The following is a 25,258-nucleotide window of genomic DNA, read 5'->3' on the forward strand; positions in this document are numbered from 1 at the left end:
ACTGCAACACATTTGACCTAAATATAATATATCAAAAATCATAAAATGAAAATTAATTAAAATTAAATAAAAAAATGTCAATGAATACAAAAAAACAAGTAAAATAATAACAGGCAACAGTCAATTACCTGAAAGGGTATTTTTGTAAATCATTCCATAATCTCTTACTTAATTTATTTAATTGGTTTCTCAAAAATGTTGAGGCTATAGAGTCACTTTTTAATAATATATATAATAATAATATAATAATATAATATATCATTATATATAATAATAATATAATTTTTATATATATTTATATCAATGCCCTGTATTAATAAGACCTATATTCTGACCCAAACGTAACACTCATGGTTTGGGTAAAGGGTCTACGAGGGTTTTTGGAACCAGGAAAGACTGAGTGCTTCAGTTCTCTGGTATCACGGTGCGTGTGGAGGAGCAGGGTGGAGGCTGCAGGGTTAAAGATGGATGTAACGAGAGTGGGATAATGAGGTCAAAGGCAGAGGAAGGGAGGCCGCTGATAGAGTTAACGGGCTGCAACCGGAGATGAGGAAATAATGGGCTTCGGGGTAAGGTGAGGGTTAAGGTTAAGACGGAAAGGTAGAGGTCATGGCCGGTGGGGTTGAAGGTGCATCTGTACGGATTACAGGAAGCCGCGCCAGGGGACTCGTGCCACTACGGTGTCCCCAGATTTTCAAGAAAAAAACAGTTAAAAACAATTTACAGTACATACATATCATTTTACTGGGTAAAATTGCGTTCTTTTTTTCCCATTTACTAGTCAGCGCACACATTTGACATTGCCCCTGACCATTTTCCTGACGATAGCTATAGATCACATATTGAGATTTTTAATGTTGTCTCTAATTTGGGGTTTTGGAAAATTCCTGCAATATTGTGAGAGATCTACCTTAAAATTATTGAAAATTATTACATTATCAAATCAAATGATGTATTCTTGTGAAAATGATTTCATTTGACCATATTCCCTATTTCCTAAAGCTATGACGCTTCCACCTTTTCAAATGGAATTAACAAATGCAAAAACATGGTAAAAGCAAGCAACTTTGACAAAATATATATGTTGTCGTCATTGACAGCGGGACCGAGGAGTTTATTCGATGTGCTCACAGTAAATTTGACCATGGTACGGTCCTTAAAGTAAAATCGGGCTTGCCTATCAACTTTATTTCGGATGAACTTATTTGGTGATTCTTAATCGGAGGATTACTTCATTTAGCCTTTTAAAAATCATCACTTCTAATGATCGACCCACACAAGCCAGATTTCCTCAAACACCAAACCAGCCGGACATGCAATGATGAAAGGAACATATAAATAGAAAACATGGATAAGAGTCGACGAACAAACCCCACCTCGTTGTTGGAGAGCTGGTACCAGGGCTGCTTTCCGTACGTGAAGATCTCCCAGAGCACCACGCCCAGGCTCCACACATCGCTCTCGGTGGTGAACTTCCGGTACATGATGCTCTCGGGCGGCATCCAGCGGATGGGAAGCATCGTGTGGCCGCCGACCTGCACGCACAGACCAGACAATGACTCGGTTTGTTTTCAAAATATCTTTTTTTTTTTTACAGTTACAATGTTATGAACTTTCACATTAAAAATATATATATATCGGCTTTATTTTCATTCCGACTTTTCAATGAAACATCACTGATTTGAGCGGTTCTATGCAGTTGGGGCTCCTACAAATTAACATTTTGTTGTTGAAAAACAATATATATATATATGGTTGACACTGCTTTACAGTGCTTCTTCATAGCCATATGTTTGTTATTGTTATTGTTGTTGTTGTTGTTTTTTTTTTACTATGAACAAGAGACATTGTTTCTCCTCACCTGGTTCTGTGTTATAAGACGTAATATCCTATTTAACTATTTTAAGATTTTACAGTTTGACAGATGGCGAGTGATCAAACAGTGATTGGTTGGGACAGCGGTGGGTGGGACAAGAGGGAAAGCTGCCTTTTAATATGACATTTGCATTAATTAATTTTTTGATAAATGGCAAAGTGTAAACATTTTTGTGTTGATTTTTTTTCTCCAGTTGATCCCTACTGTCCTATTTAAAGGGCCGGTCGACATAGATGCACGGGCCACATTTGGTCCCCAAGCCGCCAGTTTAATAGGCGTGATGTAGAAAAAGGTATCAGAGGCAATAGCACAGTGAGGTCAACGTTTATTGTGTCATTATTGGGCACGTTACGGTTGGAAAACAACCTTTGACGGCGTTTGCATTTTCCGAGGGTGATTGAATTGAAACCGGTTCCGCGTATCGGCGTCATTTCTGCCGACGTTGGGCCTCCCGGCGCTCTCCCTCCGCGTCCGAAACCTGACGTGGTTGCAGGGAGCGCCGCTCCCCGCCTGCAGACGCGACGATCCGTTCCTGCGGGAGCAGGACCATGAATGGTCTGCGCCGCGCAGTGCCGCCGCCGCCGCCGCGCTCGTCGGCCGAGTTATTTAATGGGCTAATAAAAGGTGTAGGACCAGAATGATAGCCATCAGGTCTGCCGGCGCGTCTGGGGACACGAATCTGGCTCCATCTGCACAACTCCCACTCTTCACAGCGGCCCCCCTCCTCTCTCTCTCTCTCTCTCTCTCTCTCGCTCGCTCAGACTCCGGCCTCGTCTCATTTGCATTTCTCCTCTCGGGTCTGTTCTTCCCTGTGTTGCTCAAATGGTTTCTTTCTCTTCTTTTTCCATTCGCATATCATTTAAATGTCTGCCGCTCGCCGTCACACCATCCGACTTATTTCCCCCTCCACACGTTCTCATACGTCCCCACCCGTGAAATGACGCCCGTTTTTACTCTTCTATTCGATGTCCGGAAATCGTATCGTATTCTATCGTTGTATTCTATTGCATCCGATTCTACAGTGTATTGCACTGTAGTTTTTCGATTGATCTGTTTTTGTTGATTCGACCTGAACATTACATTTAGTCATGTTGTTATGTTGTTATTCATTCGTGGTGATCATTGTCATTTGTTAATTTAAAATGAAAGGCTCATGCTCTCCTCTTGAATAAGAGAGAAAACTACTATCCGGTTAAAAAGTGTGCGTGTGTGTGTGTGTGTTACTGTGACTGTGTGTGTGTGTGTGTGTGTGTGTGTGTGTGTGTGTGTGCCTGTGCCTGTGGGAAGAGAAAAAACATCAAGCTCATATCAAGTATAAACGGTTTAAAAGACAACAAGGGAGATGGAGGCCGGTTGAGACGTTTTAAGAGGCCCCGCGTGCGCTTCATTAAATATTAAGCGGGACAGGTTAAAAGCCACTACAGGCAGTTTGGGATCCTCTCTGTGACATTAGCAGCCAAGTGGACGGAAACAGTCGTGTTTGAACAACTCCATAACCTCTGCAGCCCGGAAAAAAAAAAGGTCATTTGCATCGAAGAGCGAGAGGGAGACGGATGCGTAGCGATGAGGTCATACTTTAAGAAACTAAAAAACACATAATGGTGGCTTCACGGAGACGGACGGGTCCTAATCCTAGACTCAATCACTTTTAATCTGGACTAACTGAAATGGCCTTTCTCAGTCGTGGTTTAAAATAGGCTCCGACTTGCCCTAGTCTAGATAAAAAAAATAAATAAATTAAAAAAAAAAGATTTCCAGAAGGAGGATCAGATCTAATCTAGGCCTGAGTGAAGGCTTGAATTAAATCTTTGGATGAATGGGCGTGGCCTCCAGGTGGACCAGGTTGATCTGGACTAAGATCAGCACCAAGACCAGACAGAAGGAGCTGACTAGTCCTTCATCACCTCAGCCGAGGACTTCCTAGTCGAGAATTTATTCATCCGAACTCAAGCAGCGTCTTCATTTAAGCAAGTGGGATTAGATTAAACCCGCCCCAGTACGATGCTAATTGATCCGATTAATCCGATTTTGATTTCAAGCATTTGCAGTCAATATGTAGAAAAACAAATTGTATCGCCGACGGTTTCATTCCTCTTGGTCCTATAAATCCATCAAGAAATCACGGGCAGCAATATACAGTTGGAAACTCCTCGTAGAGAATTTAAAGGGCCAAATTTGGGGTGACCTTTCAGTTTATTGTGTGTGTATATCCCCCCCCCCCCTCTCTCTGCCTCCCTCCCTCTCTCTCGCTCTCTCTCTCACTGTCTTACACTCTCTGTTTGGCCTTTCCTCAACTTGCCTCCTAAATCTCCCTCTCTGCGCCTCACTTTCATTATCATTCAGTGTTATCCTCTGTCTTCCCCGTGTCTTTTACTGTCTCTCTGTGTGTGTAGGTCTCATAAATATTCATAGATCACTCTCCCACCGCCTGCGCGTTCCAGGAAAACCTTACAAAAAAATAGCGAGGGGGGGGGGGGGTCATTCTGGAGTGACCTCTTGGAGGATGTGGTATCCATGGCAACTGGATGAGAAGCTTAGATTGGCAACATTTGTAAGTTTGTGTGTCCGGGAGAGGCTTTTTATTTCTATTTTTTACCAACTCCTCCCACTGGTTGTTAGCGAGGAAGCAACTATACCTTAATTGTCCTTTGGCTTTATGTGGAAACTATGACTCTTTCTGAGAATGTGTGTGTGTGTGTGTGTGTGTGTGTGTGTGCGTGCGTGCGTGCGTATGTGCGTGCGTGCGAGCATGCGTGGGTGCGCGGGTGTGTGTGAGTGCGTGTTTGTGTGTGTGTGTGTGTGTGTGTGTGCGTGCGTGTGTGTGTGTGTTTTTTTTCCTGAGAGGACGCAAGGGGACTGTTTTCTTTGTAAGGAGGAGGCTACAGTAAATGGTTTGCAATGAAGGACTCAAGAGCATTTGAAGCTCAATCAAAACCTTGGACCGACGTCAAGAATCCAGAATATAATGAAAAAACAAAACAGGAAAAAAAAAAGAAAAAAGAAGATTTGAACGATGAGAACAACCGGACACCCATTGGTGTCCGGTTGTGCTCATCACCAAAAAAAAAAAAAAAAAACGGATCAACGCTTGTTCTCATCGTAAAAGAAACAATTCCTTGCACCTGCGTCTGAACCAAGAGCGACGGCAGCGTTTGTGTCGACGACACCACTGCATCAGGGGTGTAGCGCTGACACCCCCACCCAAAAAAATAAAAAATAAAATTTGCACGGTGACAGTAGCGGAGAGAGGCTTTGTCCCTCTCCTTTATAACTATTTCACACCAACATCTCCAGGACGTCCATTAAGCCAGCGGTTTTGAAAAGAACCCAGAGGCAGGTTGCGGTGAGATTTAAAACGCTCCCAATTATCCTGGAGAAATTGGTTGGCGACGGCTCCGCTGCCAAGGAGCAACAGCAACAATAAACAGATTGCGGCAGTGTATGATGAAACATAAGGAATTCAATTACATCCTACACATTTTTTTTTAGGATGCAGTATAATGTGGCACAAGCCACCCCCTACACACGCGCACACACACACATGTGCACGCTCGTCACGCGCGCACACACACACACACACACACACACACACACACACACACACACACACACACACACACACACGTAAACACATACCAATTACTGCACACTAACACACACACACACAAACACACACACAAACACACACACACACACACACACACACACATACATACATACATACATACATACATACATACACACACACATACCCACACACACACGTAAACACATACCAATTACTGCACATTAACACACACGCACACGCTTTTTTAGATTTTAAGACATCGTGTCTGTCAGGTTCGTTGTGTAACGGGGATTTGAATGACGTCATCGCAGCGTTGCTGAGCTCGATTTGTCTCAGACGTTTCTATTTTCTATCACACTCTCTCTCTCTCTCTCTCTCTCTCTCTCTCTCTCTCTCTCTCATAGACACATACACACACACACACACATGGCACTACACACACACATACACACACGCACGACACACACACACACACACACACGGACACGGAAACACACACTGGGGGCTCTCTGAGTCCTCTATGACTCATCTCTGCTCCTCTCTGACGCAGGCGGATGACTGGATCCCCTACGCGCTCGCTCGCTCTCTCTCTCTCTCTCTCTCTCTCTCTCTCTCTCTCTCTCGCTCTCTCTCTTCTTCTTCTTCTCACCCCCATTTCATAGCCTCTCCCCTCCTATATCACCCCCCCCTCTCTCTCCCCCCTTCTCCCCCTCTGTCTCTCTCTCTCTCCCTCTCCCTCTCTCCCAGCCTCCCTTATCTCCTGGATGCTGGAGCGCCGCACGTGTCCTCCCACCACCCTCCGTGACGCACGCGTCTCTCGCTGTTTTGCAGTTTTATTTCAGCTCCGCGTCAATATATTCGGGACGTCTCCTCTCTCTCGCTCCCCCTTCCCCCGTCTTGTTTTGCCATCCCTTCTTCCTTCTCTACGTCTCTTCCGTACCTCGCCAACCCTCCCCCCTCCTCCTCACTTCTCCTCCCAGCGTGTGTCGACCCTCTCGCCCGTTCCCCCTTCTCTTTGGTGTACTTATTGATATCTCCTGCTCCCCTTCCTCCGACTCTGGACGCCACCCTTTTCTCTCCCTCTCTTCCGCCCGCGTTGTTTTTTTGTTAAGCCCCCCTCTCCGTATCCCACCCTATCCCTCCCTCCCTCCCTCCTTCCCTTCCCTGTTTCTTTATTTTCTTTCGTCTCATCGCTGCCACCCTCCTCCTTTTCTGTCCCCCACACACTCTCTCTCTCGCTCTCTTTTTCTCTCTCTGCCTCTCGGCCCCTCTCTCTCCTCCGTACTGCTCTGGCATACTAAGTAGAAATTCTTTGATTACTTGTCTTCCTCCCCAAAAAGACAAAAAACTAACAACAAGGACAAAAGCAAAAAGAATGGTGGATACAACTGAGGCTCACCGATACTGTCTGATGGCCGTTGCTATGGCTACAGCCTTGGCACTAAGGCTTTTATTGAGTAAGGGGAGTAGAGAGAGAGAGAGAGAGAGAGAGAGAGAGAGAGAGAGAGAGAGAGAGAGAGAGAGAGAGTGTGTGTGTGTGTGTGTGTGTGTGTGTGTGTGTGTGTGTGTGTGTGTGTGTGTGTGTGTGTGCGTGCGTGCGTGCGTGTGTGTGTGTGTGTGTCGAAGGTGGAGGAGGAGGGACTAAATTGAAATGTAGACAGGGCAAGTAGAGAACAGTGTCAGTGTCCGAGAGAGGACCTCTACAAATTCAATTTGCTGACAGACGGATTGTTTTCGGGTGAAATGATCGTAGATTTCATGATTAAAAAAATAGGTAATAAAGGGTTGCTTCAGTTCTAACAACGTGAAAACTAACTAAATGGTGTGTTTGGGGAAACAAATAAACACATAAACAAAAAAAAAAAAAATAATAATAATAATAAATAAATAAATAAATGAATATATGAATAATGAGATTCATAAATAATCAACCTGAAAGAAACAATTAATATTATTTATTTCAATATTACTCAGGTATGTATCTAATTGATCTCCTGGGTTTCCTTTTTAATATTGTTTTATGCTTATATGCTTTTTATTGCTTTATGAAGTGTCCTTGTGTTGCTTAAAAGGTGTCATTACATACTCTTTCCGTCAAAACTGTGGAATGTGGCATACAAATTATTTAATTTATTTAATTTTAAACACAAAAAAAAACGTATAATGTGTTATAATGTTATATGACGTCACAGCCTATCGTCTATTGAAGCGAAGAGCATCTAAGCGTTCTATACTGTCAAAGAGTAGGCGCTACATGATTGTAAAAAGGGATGTTGAAGGTCTAACTCAATGTTAAACTCCTTCGGGGGGAATGCCACGGCAGAATACGCGGTCAAGGTAGCGTTACATATAGGTGACACGCTGAGTGACATGTTGGGGACTATTATTGTTAACATCAGTGCTCTTGTAATTATGACTAATGGAAAGGCCACATGTGTCCTTGACTCATTCATTTCACCAATTTTCCTTCACTGTCACTCATGTCAGTGTGTGACAGTGGACAGCAGAGAGGCACACGGACCGTCACTATCAATCGATCACTGTGTATTATTAGATATTGGTCTTTTTTCTGCAGTGACAGATTGTGGCGCCGGCGATAAAAAACGCTCTCAGTTGTCCCTAAGACCTCTGTCAACCTTGGCACCCGCGCTGCAGTGTTATTTTTCACTGCTCATCGCCGCCGCCCGGACCTTTCAATCTCTCTGTGTCTATGTGTGAAAGTTTGTTGTGTGTGTGTGTGTGTGTGTGTAAATGTGTATGTGTAGTGTGCATGATGTATGTGCGTGTTTATGTGTGCTCAGTTGGAAGCGCTGGGTAAATCCCTACACCCTGGTTATAGAACTTGACACCGCAGCCTCTGACACACAGACGGTCACTTCCTGGGATACAAATGGAGCTTTTGTACGTCGGCAGTGGGAACCATTAAAGTTCCCCCTTCACATGGCATTTACGCGGCATCCCTCATGGTATTTGAATGAGAAAGTAGGTGTTCAAAATTAGGCGAAATTTGTGAAATTGGGATTTCAAGGTCTTGTAGGACAGGGCTATTCAACGACATTTCGATGGGGACCGGATTTTCAGCCTGTCCCCGATTTAGGGGCCTGACAAATTCCTGTAACACCTGTAAAGGAAGGCAAAGGAAAACGCAAAACCACCCTCAAAACCAAACACATTCTTCAAATTATCTTTGATGAAAATTTACAAGAAATTAAAAAAAACAGTGACATTTATAGATTACATTTCTATTTAATTTTTTTTTATTGAATGCAATTATAGATCATTGATTATTTATTGAAGGAACATTTGTTTATTTGGTTATTGCTTTATTTTATACCATTAATACTAGTGCAGCATGCTACTGATCCTGATCTGGTCTCAGAGGCCTTCCAATCATGCTCATGCAGGGGATGAGCAGAGAGGTGGGGTGGGGTGAGGGTGGGGGTGGAGGGGCATGCAGCAGGAAGGGGGTGGGGTGGGCGTGAGGATGGGGGTGGTGGTGGGGTTGGGGGGTTGCAGGCTATAAACGGGGCTAGAAAAGAGGTTGACACATACACCTACCCTGTAGTAGTCAGTACTGTACACATCCCTGGACATGCCAAAGTCGCCGATCTTTACCAGCAGGTTCTCGCCCACCAGGCAGTTCCTACAAGAGAGAGCGGTAACGTCATAACAATGCAGCGGGGACATATCTGGTATTTATATTTTTAGTTTTTATTTCATATTAATGCAGGTTTTTATTACAGTACTACAGTAGTATTAAATCCAAAGTGAGAGACAAACTGCACGTTTGAAGTATATGAACATCAATGGACTTAAAATAAAAACCCTCCAAAAGTTCCATTGTTCTTATCGAAGGCTTTTCTGTCAAAGACTCTGACGATGACAAATGTACTTATAGTCAGTCGCTTTGGACAAAAGTGTCTACTTAGTGATGCGATGCAATATAGCATAAAGTAGTAAAAAATAATTTATTTTATTTTACATTTTTTGACCAATTGCCAGGTTATAAAACCAATGCTAATTTGTATCTTAAGCAAGAGCAGGCCCAGTAGTGTATCAGAGTTGTATTTCAGATAAGATATAAGATATCATAATGTGTATACTGTATATAACAGTGTCCACGGAGTGCACTGTCGAACCTGGTCGCGAGGTCGCGGTGCACAAAGTGCTGTGACGCCAGGTAAACCATGCCGGCGGCGATCTGCTGGGCGATGTGCAGCATCTGGGACTGGGTCAGCTCCACGGGCCTGGTGGTCTGGCCTTCCGCCATGAGGACCGCATCCGGACCATGAGCCCTGCGGAGGAAAACACAACATAGGACCGTTGTCTGCTTTGTTTTGTCCTGTTTTGGGCTGTTTGGTTTATCTTTGCCTATTGTGGTCACCTGTCACCAAAAGGTCACCAAAAGGTCAACATTTCTATGTTGGATCTCAACATTTACATCCTGATGTTTGAGGAGCATAACACATTTCATCTAATACTTTCCATTTCCAAATTTCCAGCAAGATCGAAACAAAAATAAAAAATAACTATCAATATTATTATAAATTTTTATATTTATGATATATTATTATAATATACCCTATAATATTATTATTTATACTATTTAAAATACTGCTACTACTACGACTACTACTTATGATGATAATAATAATAATGATAATAATAGTAATAATAATCATAATAATAATAATAATAATAATAATGAAATTAATAATGATAATAATTTGTAATATATAAAATATTATAATGTATCATAATATTGAAGAGCATTTAAAATTACATAAAAAATGTAGATGAGTGTCAATAAAAATAAACAAATTAATCATCATCCTCATCATATCCAATCTCGCCCTATGCAGTGTTATAGTTATTGTTGAATTACTCAAGGATGAATAAGACAGCACGCAAACAGAAAAATAAATCTGAAAATTTAATCCGCGGACCGAGTTCAAACACCTCAATGCATTCACCTGCGTCTTCGAGGACTGAAGAACGAGACGTACCTGAGGAACTTGTTAAGGTCTCCGTGCTTCATGTACTCAAACACCATGATGAGCGGGTCGCTCTCCACACACACTCCGTAGAACGTCACAATGTGCTCATGCTGCAGGTTGGTCAGCAGCTCGGCCTCGCGGTGGAAGTCTTTCCTTGCGTTCTCACTGGCCTCTTTCAGGGTCTGGACACACACACACACACACACACACACACACACACACACACACACACACACATACACACATTTACAGAAAAAAACAAACAAGGTTATTTTTTAATGAATGAACACATAACCGCACAAACCTGATCCCACAAAAAAATCCCAACAGCCAATTAGGGATTTGCAAGGAGAAGTTTCTAATTTGTTTGTGTCATTAAGGTGCTGAAGTAAAACAAAAAAACGTGAGTTATAATAGTAACAGCAATGCTGGCGACACAATGTGAAAATATTGGCACAAAGAAATTACAAAGATAAAGCAGTCCAAAAGCAGTGTGAAAACAATGGAGCCATTAAATTGAACACCAATGTCAATATGGAGTTATTGCGATGTGCATAGCTGTTGTGTTCACCCGTCTCTTTTGAAACAAATTTTCATGTCCCGACCATGAATCAGGGATTCTGTCGTGTAAAACACGAACATGGGCAAAGACGGGAAAGAGTTTCAGGAAATGAACGTGATGCCGGGCCCCCTATTCATTTCACATCTACAGAAAAATATAGAAAATGCTTCTTGTCCTCAATGAATAATTAATTGCCTTCCTACAATATATGACATGGGTATACAGTACGTCTGTGTTTCACCACGTGTGTGTGTGTGTGTGCGTGTGCGCGTGTGCGTGTGCGCGCGTGTGTGAGTGTGTGTGTGTGCGTGCGCGTCTACGCTCCCTGTACAACGCACTACCAGGGATCTGATTACAAATCGAGGACCAGAGGACGAGGAGGATGCCGCTGAAAACCACACAGAAGAAAACTCAGGAAGTTTCAAATGCGCCGCCCTCATGACCCTCTGACCATGCTGAGCCGCCAGAAATTGAGACACGACCGGGACTCCGCCCACTCCCCCCCGTCCGACCAATCGGAGTCGTTGTACGAGACGCTGGGCCCCCCCGGTACTTTACAGGACGTAACGTGAAACGGGCGGATGATGCGACAGTATGTAGGATTCTTATAGAACAGATACGCTATGGAAGCTGAGACGCCTATCTGATCTTTAATAAATTAGTAGTGATGCAGCGAGGGCGACGCCCTGTCGACAGCGGAGATGGAATCTGGTTCGTCTTAAGTATTGGCCGGAAGACTTGGACGAAAGAAAAGGGAATCGATTTCACAACGAAAAAAATCGTATCAAAAACAGAAACCCTGCATTGCACAGTGTACAGTATACTATCATCCTAAATAATGTTGTGAGACGCTGGAAGGTTCTACTGAATATTCAAAACAATCCCTGTATTTGCCGGTGATGGCTACTTTGCATGAGCGCGAGCGCAAGGCGTGTTGACGTTGCTTATTGGGACGGCGGGGTAGAGACTTCCATTAGTTCTGAGTCATTGAATGCAATGTTGCCTTAAATCCCACGCTCAGCGTTCTAATATCGGGCCGTTAGTCATCCGCTCCGCGCGCACGCAAATCCCCGGACAAATAACGTGATCGGAACAGCCTCTAGGTGGTGAATGAGCCGACGCACATCTGCATGTGTTGGGCTTGATTGTAAATGCATTCTTGGAAATGCCAGATGTGTAGGATATGATTTATGGCTCCCGTTTAGTAACCCTTGAGTGTTAATATGAGTGAGTGTGTGTGTGTGTGTGTGTGTGTGTGTGTGTGTGTGTGTGTGTGTGTGTGTGTGTGTGTGTGTGTGTGTGTGCGTGTGCGCGCGTGTGCGTGTGTGCATTTCCCTCGATCTTTCTGCTATATTTGCATGTGCAAATATGTGTGTGTGATCGATGGCACCCCTGTGTATAATATAACCGTAAACTCACTACTGTATAATGGCTGACTGGCTGATTGATAGACTACAGTAAAACCTGCACCATTACACTCTATTAGCGTCTGCAGGCTACTGTAATGTGCTGTATCTGGGAGCAAGCGTAAGGGGCTTGAATAGTGCAAACATGTGAGTTTTACAATACATTTGTGTGTTTGCATGTGTGTGTGTGTGTGTGTGTGTGTGAGGGAGGGGGCTAATGCAGAACTGTAAATGAAATAACAATTAAGGCACTTACTGCATGAAAAATCAACCCACAGAGTTCTGAAAGGAAGTGGTGCGGCTATATGATGATATAGTATGTAGCATGGAGATTTTGGAGGCATGCAGCATAATTATGCAGAAATGATACTGTTTGAAGCGTCATCACACATGGGATGTTAATGCAATGGCAAAACTATAATTTTCCAAAGATACTCTACAGTACAATACTGTATAATAAAAGTATAACAGTATAATCATGGAATGAGCTCGAATCGCTCTACAGTACCTAACTTCATGAATTTCCTGAGCAAAACCACCCATTGTGTAAGTACATGGAAGCTATTTCTTCACTTATAAAAATGGTTAATGTTACTGAGTTCAACCCATTAAAAAAGGCAAAAAAAACCTTAATAAATGCAATAATTTCTACACATTATATCTGAATGAATTAAGCCACCTCCGGCTGTCAAAGCAATTTAAGAGATTAATTTTAGATAAATTTATCAGATTGATCTCAAATTAATGAATTGATTAATGTGATAGGTAGCTCATGTCATCTTTCGGCTGCGACGCTCGCGTCCCGCCGGCGAGGGCACGTAACCGTAGCAACAGCATTATCCTTTACAAGCCGCCACTCATTTTTCGCCGGGTCTCCAATCGCACGCGGAGTGATATAATTGAAACGATCACAGCTCGCGGAAACCATCAGAAAGGAGTGACGGGAGGCTAAAGGTGGAGGAGAGGGGGGGAGAGGAGGAGGGGCGGGGGGACGAGAGGAGGAAGCTCGACGGAGGAAGGAAGCGGAACGTCTCGGTAAGAAAGGGAGGAAGGGGTGAAACGAAGGAGGGAGAGGAAGCGGGGGTCTCTGACACGGGTCATGTATAGTTAATGACAAGTTCTCCACCAATAGGATCCTGTTTCACCGCAGGCAGTGAAAAAGCCCCCTCGGTGGAAGGAGGGCTGGATGGATGGATGGATGGATGGGGCGGAAGGATGCCAGGGACATCCTCTATCGGAAACCGTTCAATTTGAGCCCCCCGCGCGGTCGGTGGTTTCGGTGTCACTCAACCTAAAGAAAGTCGTTACGGTCGGAAGTCTGGGGGTGCACAGGTGCAAGCGGAGACGTGGCGACGGAATTCAAGTCTTAGCGTCGTCTGACTGTGGCGTCCGGGCTCCAGCAGACCCACGGAGCGGACGGGAAATAATATGTAGGGATGAGCTCCGATCCCACAGCGGCTAGAAGAGAGAAGCGGAAGCGGAGGTGCAGGAGGGACCGGCTGCTTCGGCGGGCCGGCACAATAAGGGCGTGGCAGGGCGTGGCGCTGTCGAGTTGTCCGGCAGAATTGGCTCCGCGAGCTACGCCCTCATTTAAGAACGCTGGTGCATGCCCCTCCCATGTCTCTATACACTGTCTGATGGGTATTACTTACACACCCTCACACCAACAACCCTCCAAAAATGTTATGCATCAAAATGATTAATAGAGGTGATGATAGGGAGCGCTCTAAATGCAGTAAAAGCCAAATGCAATGACGGTATGGTATCTTTTTTTTTTTTCGGCACCAGCACCGTTTCATTCGCCGTTTTATTTTCGAGGTCATGGATTTTCTGATAGACAAGTCATGAAAAAGCTTTATTTGCAGTGGTTCTTGTAAGTCAAGGAGCGTTTATATGTAAAGCACACTTTGACAACAAGGCAAAAGCCTTCAGACAAAGTGCGAAGAAACGCATTACAAAAGGAAACAGAATGCATAAAGTTAAAAAATAGAATACATAAATTGCATAAAGGTTCTAGAGCAGTGCAAGGAATGAATCAAAGAAACCTTGTTTTTACTCTTTGTTAACAATTATTTCGCCTATTCCCCGAACAGCGTTTCACATTGTCAAGGCGATATCTTCGCCCCTGCAATTCTCCCGCCGCACGTGTCCAAATGTGTTTTTACTTCCAGGGGAGAATATTTAAATTAACTGTCAAAAGTAATAGATAAGACAAACTGGTTACCTTGACGGCCACAAGGATCTTTTCTTGGTCGGGCGACAGATTATAACACTCGGCCAGGAAGACTTTGCCGAAAGCGCCCTCTCCCAACTCTCTCTTCAGGACGATGTTGTGCCTTTTAATGTGTTGGACGACTGCGGAAGAGAGAGCGCGAGCGAGCAAGAGAGAGAGAGAGAGAGATAGAGAGAGAAAGAGAGAGAGAGAGAGTGAGATAAAGACAGGATGGAGGAGGATAAAAGAGAAGGCACATCATTATTTTTAACTTTGCAAACACTCTGCATTATCAGCTGAATTGTAATTGTTATAATTAAATTATCAAATGTTGAGTCACGGTATAAGTATAAGGTTCAAACAATATCAACCAGGCCTGAAAAATGTTGTTGCCGAGCGATTTTTTGCTTTTCTTTCTCTTATCGCTCACATTCTGTCCTCCGCTTCTTCTCACCTCCTTCTGCTTCTCTCCTTTATTTGGACCAGAGTCAGGGATAACTGATTTTTTTAATCATTTTTTGGTCATTTCTGATTCACGTTCGCTTGTTTCAGGACATTTGGGCAGCACATGTTTTCACATGTACATATTTTGAGCCTGTTCTCAGCGTGGAGGAATAGGGAAAACCAACGGCTAAGTGTGTCCAGTCCTTGGTTGTGCTTTATTATATAATAATTGATGTAATTAATAATATTCACATAAACTAAAGTGCTGAAGATTACACAGTTTTGTAAAAAACACACTATTCTTTGCCACTGCAGCTTCAAGAGCTAGTCGAGAAACATTTGCATAATATATACATATCATAAATAAGATAGATAGATAGATGGATGGATGGATGGATGGATGGATGGATGGATGGATGGATGGATGGATGGATGGATGGATAGATAGATAGATAGATAGATAGATAGATAGATAGATAGATAGATAGATAGATAGATAGATAGATAGATAGATAGATAGATAGATAGATAGATAGATAGATAGATAGATAGATAGATAGATAAATAGATAGATAGATAGATAGATAGATAGATAGATAGATAGATAGATAGATAGATAGATAGATAGATAGATAGATTGATACTTTATTCATTCCTAAAAGGAATTCCAGTGTCCCAACAGGAAAAAAAGATAGATAGATAGATAGATAGATTGATACTTTATTCATTCCTAAAAGGAATTCCAGTGTCCCAACAGGTTGCATAAAAAACTATAGGCAGTAACAATTACTAACAATAGAATAAAATATAAAAATAAAAACTGTCAATGAATAAAATATTTATAAATAAATCAGTAGATTAAATAACGTATAATAAAATACAATATAAAAATGTAAAGTGTCAACAAACAAAGACATTGTGAATAAATCAATACATTTTAACCTTAAACAAGCCAACATAGCATGTACAAGAATACACACACACGCGCACGCACACACAGGCAGGCACGCACGCATGCACACACGAACACGCAAACACACATAAACACACGCACACAAAAGCAGCACCAACAGCTGAGATTTATCTGTGATGTGATTAAGAGATGCATTTGAAGAAAAGCTCTCCACTCAGAATATCACATTAGAGCCGAGCTCAACTCTAAGAAGCTGCATCGATCTACACTATGAGCTACAGGGATCCAGCATAACCCAATATAAGGCAGACACAGAGAGAGAGAGAGAGAGAGAGAGAGAGAGAGAGAGAGAGGAAGAGAGAGAGAGAGAGAGAGAGAGAGAGAGACCCGCAGACAAGCAGGGAGCGGGAGGTGACAGAGATAGAGAGAGGAAGACCTCGACATAGCGACGAAAAGAAAGATGTCGACAAAGAGAAGGGAACGAGGAGCGCTGCTGTGGCGAGCGTCCTTAAAAGCAAGGGAGGACGAGCGGGGCGGTGGGAGAGCAGGTGAGGAAGATGATGAAGAAGATGAAGACAGGGGGATGAAACACGCCCGCCCCAGACCCGGACAGACCCCTCAAGGGCACCCGGGTATGAGTGTGTCGGCGGAGGAAAAAATTCAAAAATTCATGCCGGGATGACATCATATCGCGCAACAGCGGGGCAGGAATCCTTAAAATAACAGTCCCCCGGTGCAGCTGCCGTGCACTGTAAACCCACATCCCACAAGCCCACCGGCCAGCAGCTCGCCAGCTCACTGCCCCGGCGCGCCGCCAACCTCCTCCGGCGGTATTCGCCGGTAGCCGCGCCTCTCACCACCTCCCCGTAACCAACACGCGCGTCAGCCTGTTACACTGACGGGCGCTGAGTGCTTTCTCTCTTTGAGGCGGACGCAGGTGACGTGCAGGTTGTGATCTTTACGGGATGGCTGCGAATTTGTTCTCGTACGAGGGGGTGACGTGGCTTAATGGGGAATGGGTTGGTTTACGGCGGCACGCGAATATATTTTCTGTTGTAAAAAAAAAAAAAAAAAAAAAACACACGGGTGCCGCTGGCGTCTGACGGAGCTCAGGCGCCCGGAAAATCCCAAAACAAGCGTGGATTTAATCCTCAAGTCGTGCTGTTTGGAATGGAATTGACAGCCTCCATTCATCCCTACACATGGCATCACATGGGCGCTACGTCACCGTCCAGACCCCCACACCGCCCGATCACCACCTGCTCTCAGATACATAGAGGTGTAGGGTTTGGTTCTGCGGAGCACAAAAGCACCTCGGACGGGTGTAGTTTTGGCCGTTTCCGACGCTCAAAATGGGTGGCGCACCTTTTTAAACATTTACTCTGTTTGTGTTTTGGCGCTGATCAGATGAAACACCTTTTTCAGAACGGTCCTTTTTTTTTAAATTTGTGATATAAGATCTTGCGTAATGCTTTTTTTTCTTTAATAAACACTGTATCTTTGCGTTGTGAGAGTATCAGCCAGAGACATGGAGAGCGGGGACTGCTTGACCGAACAGCATGCAACCCAAGTAGTTAAGTCAATTATTGGCTCGATATAAAATGCCAAGGAGTGATCTCTCTCTCTTTCTCTCTCTCTCTCTCTCTCTCTCTCTCTCTCTCTCTCTCTCCCCATGGACACACAGGACATTCAATCAAAAGAAACCCTCACAACCATGATTAGGGTTGAAGCAAAGTACAGAAGTTCAATTTCAGTGCTTTAATCGGGGAAAAAAACCCCAAAAAACAAATAAATAAACTGTACACCCTCCCATCCATCATTGGGCTAAAAAGCGCACCTCGCACGCCCCTTTGCCTATGCGCGCAGCGACTCAAAATTGAAAAGTTCCGGATGCACCTGCTTTTAAATGTTATTCTCCGGTCTACATTATCACGCCCTGTTTTAATGCCCGGCCTCCCCTTTCCATCAGCCATCTACTCCCTTTCAAGCCTCCATCAGGCCCCATCCCTCTCCCGGTGTGCCGTTGCAATTCGTCTCTCCCTCCTCCCCCCCGCAGACACAATCAGCCTCTGCAGAAAATGAACATCTGGAGACATCAATTTCCACGTCTACCGACTATTCCCTCCACGCTCCCAACCTGTGTTTAGGCGGGTCATTTTTCATTGGCCTTTTTCATTTGTTTCTCTGCAAGAAAACATAAAAAATCCCCATCATCCCTCAGCCCCGGTGACACCCTCCTGCTCTGTAATCATCACCGTGGAAGCATCCGGGGTCCATCTAATTCTGCATAAACCACATTTCTGTCAATCTATTTTTCCCAGCCGACCTCCCTGTCCTCCCCACGGCCTGCCCTCCGCTAACAAACGGAAAATTAGCGCCGGGAGAAATAATATTTCTCCAATCAACCACCTGTCCACTCTCCCATTTACCCCCACCCCCACGCCACTCCCATCCCTCCTTCCGCGCTTGCCTTCATTTTTTTGCTTCTCTTCTCTTCACACCTCACATCTCTCTCCCCTAATCAGCATCCTAAACAGCATCGTAAATTAATGTCAGGGGACTATTCCTCACTCCTCGTTTCCATCACCCATCTGATGAAATAAAAACAGCTTTTTTTCCTCCTGGGCCACATACTATAATACTATATACACCGATCAGCCACAACATTAAAACCTCTGACAGGTGTAATGAATAACATTCTCATCTCATTCCAATGGCACCTGTCGAGGGTTGGGATATATCATTATTATTATTATTAGGCAGTGAGTTCTTGAAGATGATGTGGTGAAAGCAGGAAAAATGGGAAAGTGTAATGATCTGAGTGACTTTGACAAATTGGGACCAAATGGTGATGGCTAGACGACTGTGACAGAGCATCTCCAAAACGGCAGGTCTTGTGGGGTGTTCCCGTTATGCAGTGGTTAGTATCTACCAAAAGTGGTCCAAGGAAGGACAACCAGTGAACCGGCGACAGGGTCATGGGCGATCTCACAGAAGAGCTACTGCAGCTCAAATTGGTGAAAAAGTTAATGCTGCTATGATAGAAAGGTGTCAGAACACACGGTGCATCACAGCTTGCTGCGTATGTGGCTGTGTAGCTGCAGACCGGTCAGAGTGTCCATGCTGACCCCTGTCCACCGCTGAAAGCGGAAGAAGGTGGAAGAAGGTGGCCTGGACTAATGAATCATGTCTTCTTCTACATTATGTGGATGGTGCGTGTGCATCGTTTACCTGGGGAAGAGATGGCACCAGCATGCACTATGAGAAGAGGACAAGCTGGCACAGGCAGTGTGATGCTCTGGTCGATGTTATGCTAGAACCTTGGTCCTGGTATTCATGTGGATGTTACTTTGACACGTACCACCTTCCTAAATATTGTTGCAGACAAAGTAAACCTCTTCATGGCAACGGTATTCCCTGATGGCAGTGCCCTCTTTCAGCAGGATAATGTGCCCTGCCACGCTGCAAAAAATATTCAGGAATGGTTTAGGGAACATGGCAGAGCTTTCAAGGTGTTGACTCGGCCTCCAAATTCCACACATCTCAATCCGAATGAACATCTGTTTGGATGTGCTGGAACAATAAGTCCAATTCATGGGGGCCCCACCTCGCAACTTCAAGATTCAGGATTAGCGTTATTGGCCCACAAAGTGGAAAATTTGGCCTGGGGTTTCACCCATGTTGTAGCAGTAAAAGACAAACATTCCACACATTACGAGACTTAAGGGATCTGCTGCTAACGTCTTGACAGGACACCTTCGGAGGTCTTGCGGAGTCCATGCCTCAACGGGTCAGAGCTGTTTTGGCGGTTTATAAGATTGCTTTGCGCTGCGTAGCTTCAACCTGATCGCTGCAAGACTCATCAAATCCTGCTGATAATTCCCCAATCCACCTAAACCGTTCTTTGCGGTTGCTATGCCAACTTGTGCGGTTACCAAGGAGATAGATCTTTCCCCCCCCCCCTTTATTTCATTTACACCCAACTTGTTTTTTCTTTTTTTTTACTTTGAACAAATGCAGCATCGGGAGTGTAGATCCAGGTTGGGATTGCCCTCCTGATGTCCTCACCAATTTCCTCACCAACATTTTGACCTAATCAAGGGTAAATCCAGTGCTCGAACTGGGACTTTCTTGCACACCGGGCACTTCTCACAAACTGCCGGTGCAGTGTTCTGCCCTCTCTGCCCTCTGCCCTTGGGATCGGAGCGCACTTTTTCTTTTGATTACAAGAACGCACAAGCTGCGAGCTCCGGCAGCTTATCTTCAACTCTGGCGTGGGCAATCAGCTCTGAAATTCCAAATTCGATGGCAACTTGAAAAGGCAGTGTAGGCTGACAGTCATAATCAATATAACCTGACGAAAATGATCTCATTCAACGTGATCTGAACATCATATGAATCTGTGATGCATTCATTTAATTTAAAAAAAATCTCAATAACTTGTATTAAGTATAAAAATACATAATGCAAAACAAATTAAACCCCTTGCCCACAAGCCCAAAGATGGTCATTCGTTGGAGTATTGTTGCTCCAGTCAGTTATATCCTATACCTTACGTTTTCTTGTCTTTCCCTACGAATTAAACCAAATCTCAGGCTACAATAGTAAAAAAAAACAAAAAAAAACCTAAAATACATACATTTTTATTTTATTTATTAATTTGATATTAGATACAGTAGTACCTCGACTTACGACTGCATCTACTTACAACTAATCCAAGATACGAGTAGCGATAGTCGCGAAAATTTGTATCGACTGCTCCAAGATACGAGCGTGGAAATTTACAGTTGGCGCGTCGGCGGCCAGTCAGCAGTCAGCCAGCGGGCGACCTACATCGTGTGTGTGCGTAGTTCGTGGCTTATCGATATTTTTGTTCATATTTACTGTGTTTGTGCTGTGTATTTTGTTTATTTTCACCCTTCATGATTTCACAATTCATATGGGAAAACTTGCTTCGACATACGCTCGTTTTAACATACGACCGTTCTTATAGAACGAATTACAGTCGTAAGTCGAGGTTCCACTGTATTATAAACTAAATATATTTTATTTTATATATTTAACCTTTATCTAACCAAGGAAAAGTCTCATCGAGATTAAAAACCTCTTAACCATGAGCGTCCTGGCATATAAACATATAACAATTTACAATGAAAATAGAGAATAAGTAACAGAATCTTCAAATATCAAAAAATGTTCATCAATATTCGTCACAAGTCATCAGCATCAGGGCCAGTCAAAACATGTACGGCCAGATGTGCCCGCCTCCAAGCCATTTTGAATTACTAGAGTGTAATTACTTTTCTGAGGGATGTGGAAGATGAGGCAGACCAAGAACAGCCCTATAAATAAAAATATGCCGATGGTTAAGTCTGCGGGTGGACAAGGCAGACCATTATACCCGAGCAAAGCCACATATTACCATGCTCAGACATCCCATAGTCACAGAGCCCACACTATAGCGACTTGACACAAAGGGATATTAACAATGACACTCCACAGCCTCACGCCGCACACCTGCTATTCATCACACGGTGTCACGAGAGCCATAAACTTGAGGAGCGTGTTTTCAGTGCGTCCAGATTCCCCTCCCTCAGGGCGGCCGCCGACCCTCGGAAGACCGTCTCCCTCTCTGGAGATTTCGCTAATAAAACCCACATTTTCACCTGTGTGTGTGGGTGTGTGTGTGTGTGTGTGTGTGTGTGTGTGTGTGTGTGTACGTGTGCGTGCGCACCTTTTCGTTGATGTCGCACGCCCGTGTGTGAATACGAAATAAAACTATATCCCAAAACGTAAAAAAATAAATAAAAATTTTAAAAACACCGGGAAGACGGAAGGCCTCTCTGACTAAAATTTTGGAATTTTTGGTGCCGGTCGCGCATCTGGGGGGTGAAGTTGTGACTGGCGGGAGTGGCGTAGCGTTTCCAAAACTGAAATAACTTCATAAGCTGCGGTATCTAACAGAGGGATTCAGCCTTTTCGTTCACCATCGCCCTGTGAAAACTAAGCTGGCTAACGTGAGCTTAAACTCACTCTGGTCCTCTGTCATTTTAATTCCAGATAAACTTTTCCTCTATAATTGGGGCTTATTGCCACCGGCCCATTCACTGGTGGAGTGGTGTTGAAGTAAATCCCCCCCCCCTTTTTTTTTTTTTTTGCGACGAATCCGCCACTTTCAAGTCAAATTATTATTATTGTTTTGGTTTCAAAAGGCGGCTACAGTGAATTTCCGAGAGGCGCTTAGAAGGGGTTGCATGTTTTGCAGGACCCTCAAGAATGCCGCGGAAAACACAAAAATACTTTCTACCTTTCGAAAAAAAAAAAAAAAAAAGAAAACGCCTACATGTATTTTTTTTCGTGGACGCGGATGAGGCCTTATCTTGGACTAAATCGAACTTTTAATCCGGACTAACTGAAACGCCCTTTCTCAGTCCTGGTTCAAAATAGATTTCCAGAAGGAAGATCAGAGCCGGCTGAAGGCTTAAATTAAACCTGGCCAGAGCAGGTTTATTAATGGACGTGGTTCCTCCAGGTCCACCCGTGACGATAATGAAGAACAGATGATCTGGATTCATCAGGAGACCAGACAGAAGGAGCTGACTAGTCCTCCATCACCGCAGTCTAGGACTTCCTAGTCAAAAACGAATAAATCTTAAGCCGCGTCTCAGAAAATGATTTTTTTTTAAGGTAGGATTAGTTTTGCAAAAGTTTCGATTAAACCCTGTTCGCCAAACCACCCCATAGTGTCCCAAAATAAACGACTGGCTGACAAACGACAGGTGAAAAAAAAAGAAGATGATGAATCCTGAGCTTATGAACCCTCTCTGCGATGTCTATATTATATTCCGTGCGTGCATTGGTTCATCGGATCTGTAACTCTTAAACAGTCATTGCACCGGGCTTTTCCGCATGGTGGCTTGCACCTGCAGGTTGAGGCTCCGCAGCCGTCTCATGTGGATTAGAGCCGTCCGGTGTCAAAGCGGCTCGCGCATCAGTGTTTACAGGCGGCTCCAGTGCATCGCCATCCCTGCTAAACACTTGGCAGCGGACGTAGTCATTATAATCTCTCATCTGATGACAGCGACGGACTAAGCACCGTCGGTAATGTTATCACCGTTTTTCTTCGCCAAAAAACACGGCACCCTCATTACAACCCGGTGAAGGTCTAGGCAAGGCCAAGGAATTATACAGGTCTGCAAAAAAAAAACAACAAAAAAAAAAACAGCCCAGGCAGTAATTAGCAGCTGTTTGTCTCTGTGTGGATAGTCGATGGCGGCGACTGTAATATCTAGAAAATAGATCAATGGCCTCCATTAGGTTGTTCTCTCCATTAGAGTTAGACAGGGGTCATTATGTACTTGACATAGACGTGCATGGAGGCATAAAGCCATGTCTGCTCAGACACACACACACACACACACACACACACACACACACACACACACACACACATACACACACACACACACACACACACACACACACGCATTGATTGGCTCCGGTTTAATCTTGTCTTTAGCCTCTAAATCCCGGCCTTTGTATCGCTTTTACGCCAGGTGTTTGGAGGACACTGGAACTATGACCCCTGGACCTTTTCTAATTGCCGCACTTCTTCCACGAAAAAACCCGCAGATCTGTCCGAAGGTGCACGAGAACTCCAAACTCTCATACGCGCATAGAAACAAAGGGGGGGCCACAGAATTTATTGCAAGACAAGGCGGTATCGTCAAAAGGCTTTCATTACTTGCCAATAATCATGATGTCATGTTGATGGACCAGGTCAATATCATTAACTTTGCACTCCCTCCCTCTCCTTGTCAGCCCCTCTTCACTGTGTCTGAGCCTGTTTCTACCCCCTGCCTCCCCCCCTGCCTTGGAGCTAGCACTGCATGTGCCATACATATGGAGGAGGAGTGGTGTGTGTGTGTGTGTGTGTGTGTGTGTGTGTGTGTGTGTGTGTGTGTGTGTGTGTGTGTGTGTGTGTGTGTGTGTGTGTGTGTGTGTGTGTGTGTGTGTGTGTGTGTGTGTGTGTGACCTCAACAGACGACCACATTATCGGTGTAAAAGTGGAACGTTTTACTTCCAATAATTGCTCCAGCACGAGTCACAATTAAGTCAGATGGAGATTTCATGAATGCATATGCACGGACCGAAGGTGCATTCATCAAAAGTTCATGCATATGCAGTCAAACACACGCACAGACACACACACACACATGCAGACGCACCAGCACACACACACACACACACACACACACACACACACGCACAGTCATGTGCACACGTTCCTTCTTTCCTCTCAGAATCGACAAGTTATTATAATTAAGTCTAAGGCCATTGCCATGGAAGCAGGAAAGGTGTTGCTATGGTTACCTCCATGTATGCACGCAGACAGACACGTGCAGACACCTGGTGGCAGACATGGCGTGCACGCAGACGTGCGCAAACACACAAATATACACCATTAAACACGCCTTTGTGAGGTCACTGTGGGAAATCCGCCGAGCTGCCTCCTGCACAGGGACCTTTTTCTTTATTCTCCGCTGCTCCAGACCAGCTCTGTCCTGGATATTTACAGGAATCCAACGCTCCAGAGAGAGCATTTATACATTTTGAATTAATATAGTCTTCATTCAGTTAGGACCTCAAACGAGTGTTTCCTCTTTTCTAAAACGACCTGGCAATTGTGCGGCACTCCTGCAGTGCTTTTCTGTGACCTCAGCCTCCTTTTACACGTCCGACTGTTGAAAAACTTGAAAAAGCTGCTGTTGCCAAATATGACAAGCTGGTGTTATTGGAACTGGCTCAAAAGTATATAAAGTACATAATAACACTGGATGCCACTGTATTGTCTTTATATATTCTCTTTATTCTCTTTATATAAAGGAATTTTGTGTGTATTTTAATGCGTGCGCTCTTTGTAAACACTATTAAAAGAAGGTTTTCAGCTTGCTTTCATGGAAAATGGCGGCACATGACACAAAACCTAGACACCACGACGGCCGTCACGGCAACTTTCAGATCGACCCGCACAGACAGAAATGGAAACTTACAGGTGTCGGACTTGAGCAGGCTGTTGGTGCTCCTGAAGTACTGGGGGTTCTCGATGACGGGGATCTTGGTCATGCCGATGATGACGGCGTCGGGCCCCATCTCCGCCGACGACGGGGTGTTGCTGCCGTTGGAGACGTGGTGGAGCGGAGACGCCGAGTCGTCGTCGTTGCTGATCACCGACGCGGGCCCTGCGAGAGCGGAGGGAGAGAAGGACGGCGGGGCGAGG

The 25,258-nt window shown here is 44.3% G+C and overlaps 1 protein-coding gene across 1 annotated transcript in view; it reads right to left on the reverse strand.

Annotated features, from left to right (window-relative positions):
• ntrk2a (neurotrophic tyrosine kinase, receptor, type 2a) overlaps nt 1-25,258 on the reverse strand; it is a gene marked incomplete at both ends in the record, with an annotated part of 70,464 nt that overhangs the window by 375 nt on the left and 44,831 nt on the right. The window contains 6 exons of the mRNA XM_080003472.1: nt 1,377-1,535; nt 9,003-9,087; nt 9,584-9,739; nt 10,451-10,623; nt 14,634-14,764; nt 25,032-25,220. Coding sequence (XP_079859598.1) covers nt 1,377-1,535; nt 9,003-9,087; nt 9,584-9,739; nt 10,451-10,623; nt 14,634-14,764; nt 25,032-25,220 — 893 coding nt within the window. The remainder of the gene's footprint in view (nt 1-1,376; nt 1,536-9,002; nt 9,088-9,583; nt 9,740-10,450; nt 10,624-14,633; nt 14,765-25,031; nt 25,221-25,258) is intronic.

This window comes from Zeus faber (assembly GCF_960531495.2).
Source record: "Zeus faber genome assembly, chromosome: 7".
NCBI lineage: Eukaryota > Metazoa > Chordata > Actinopteri > Zeiformes > Zeidae > Zeus > Zeus faber.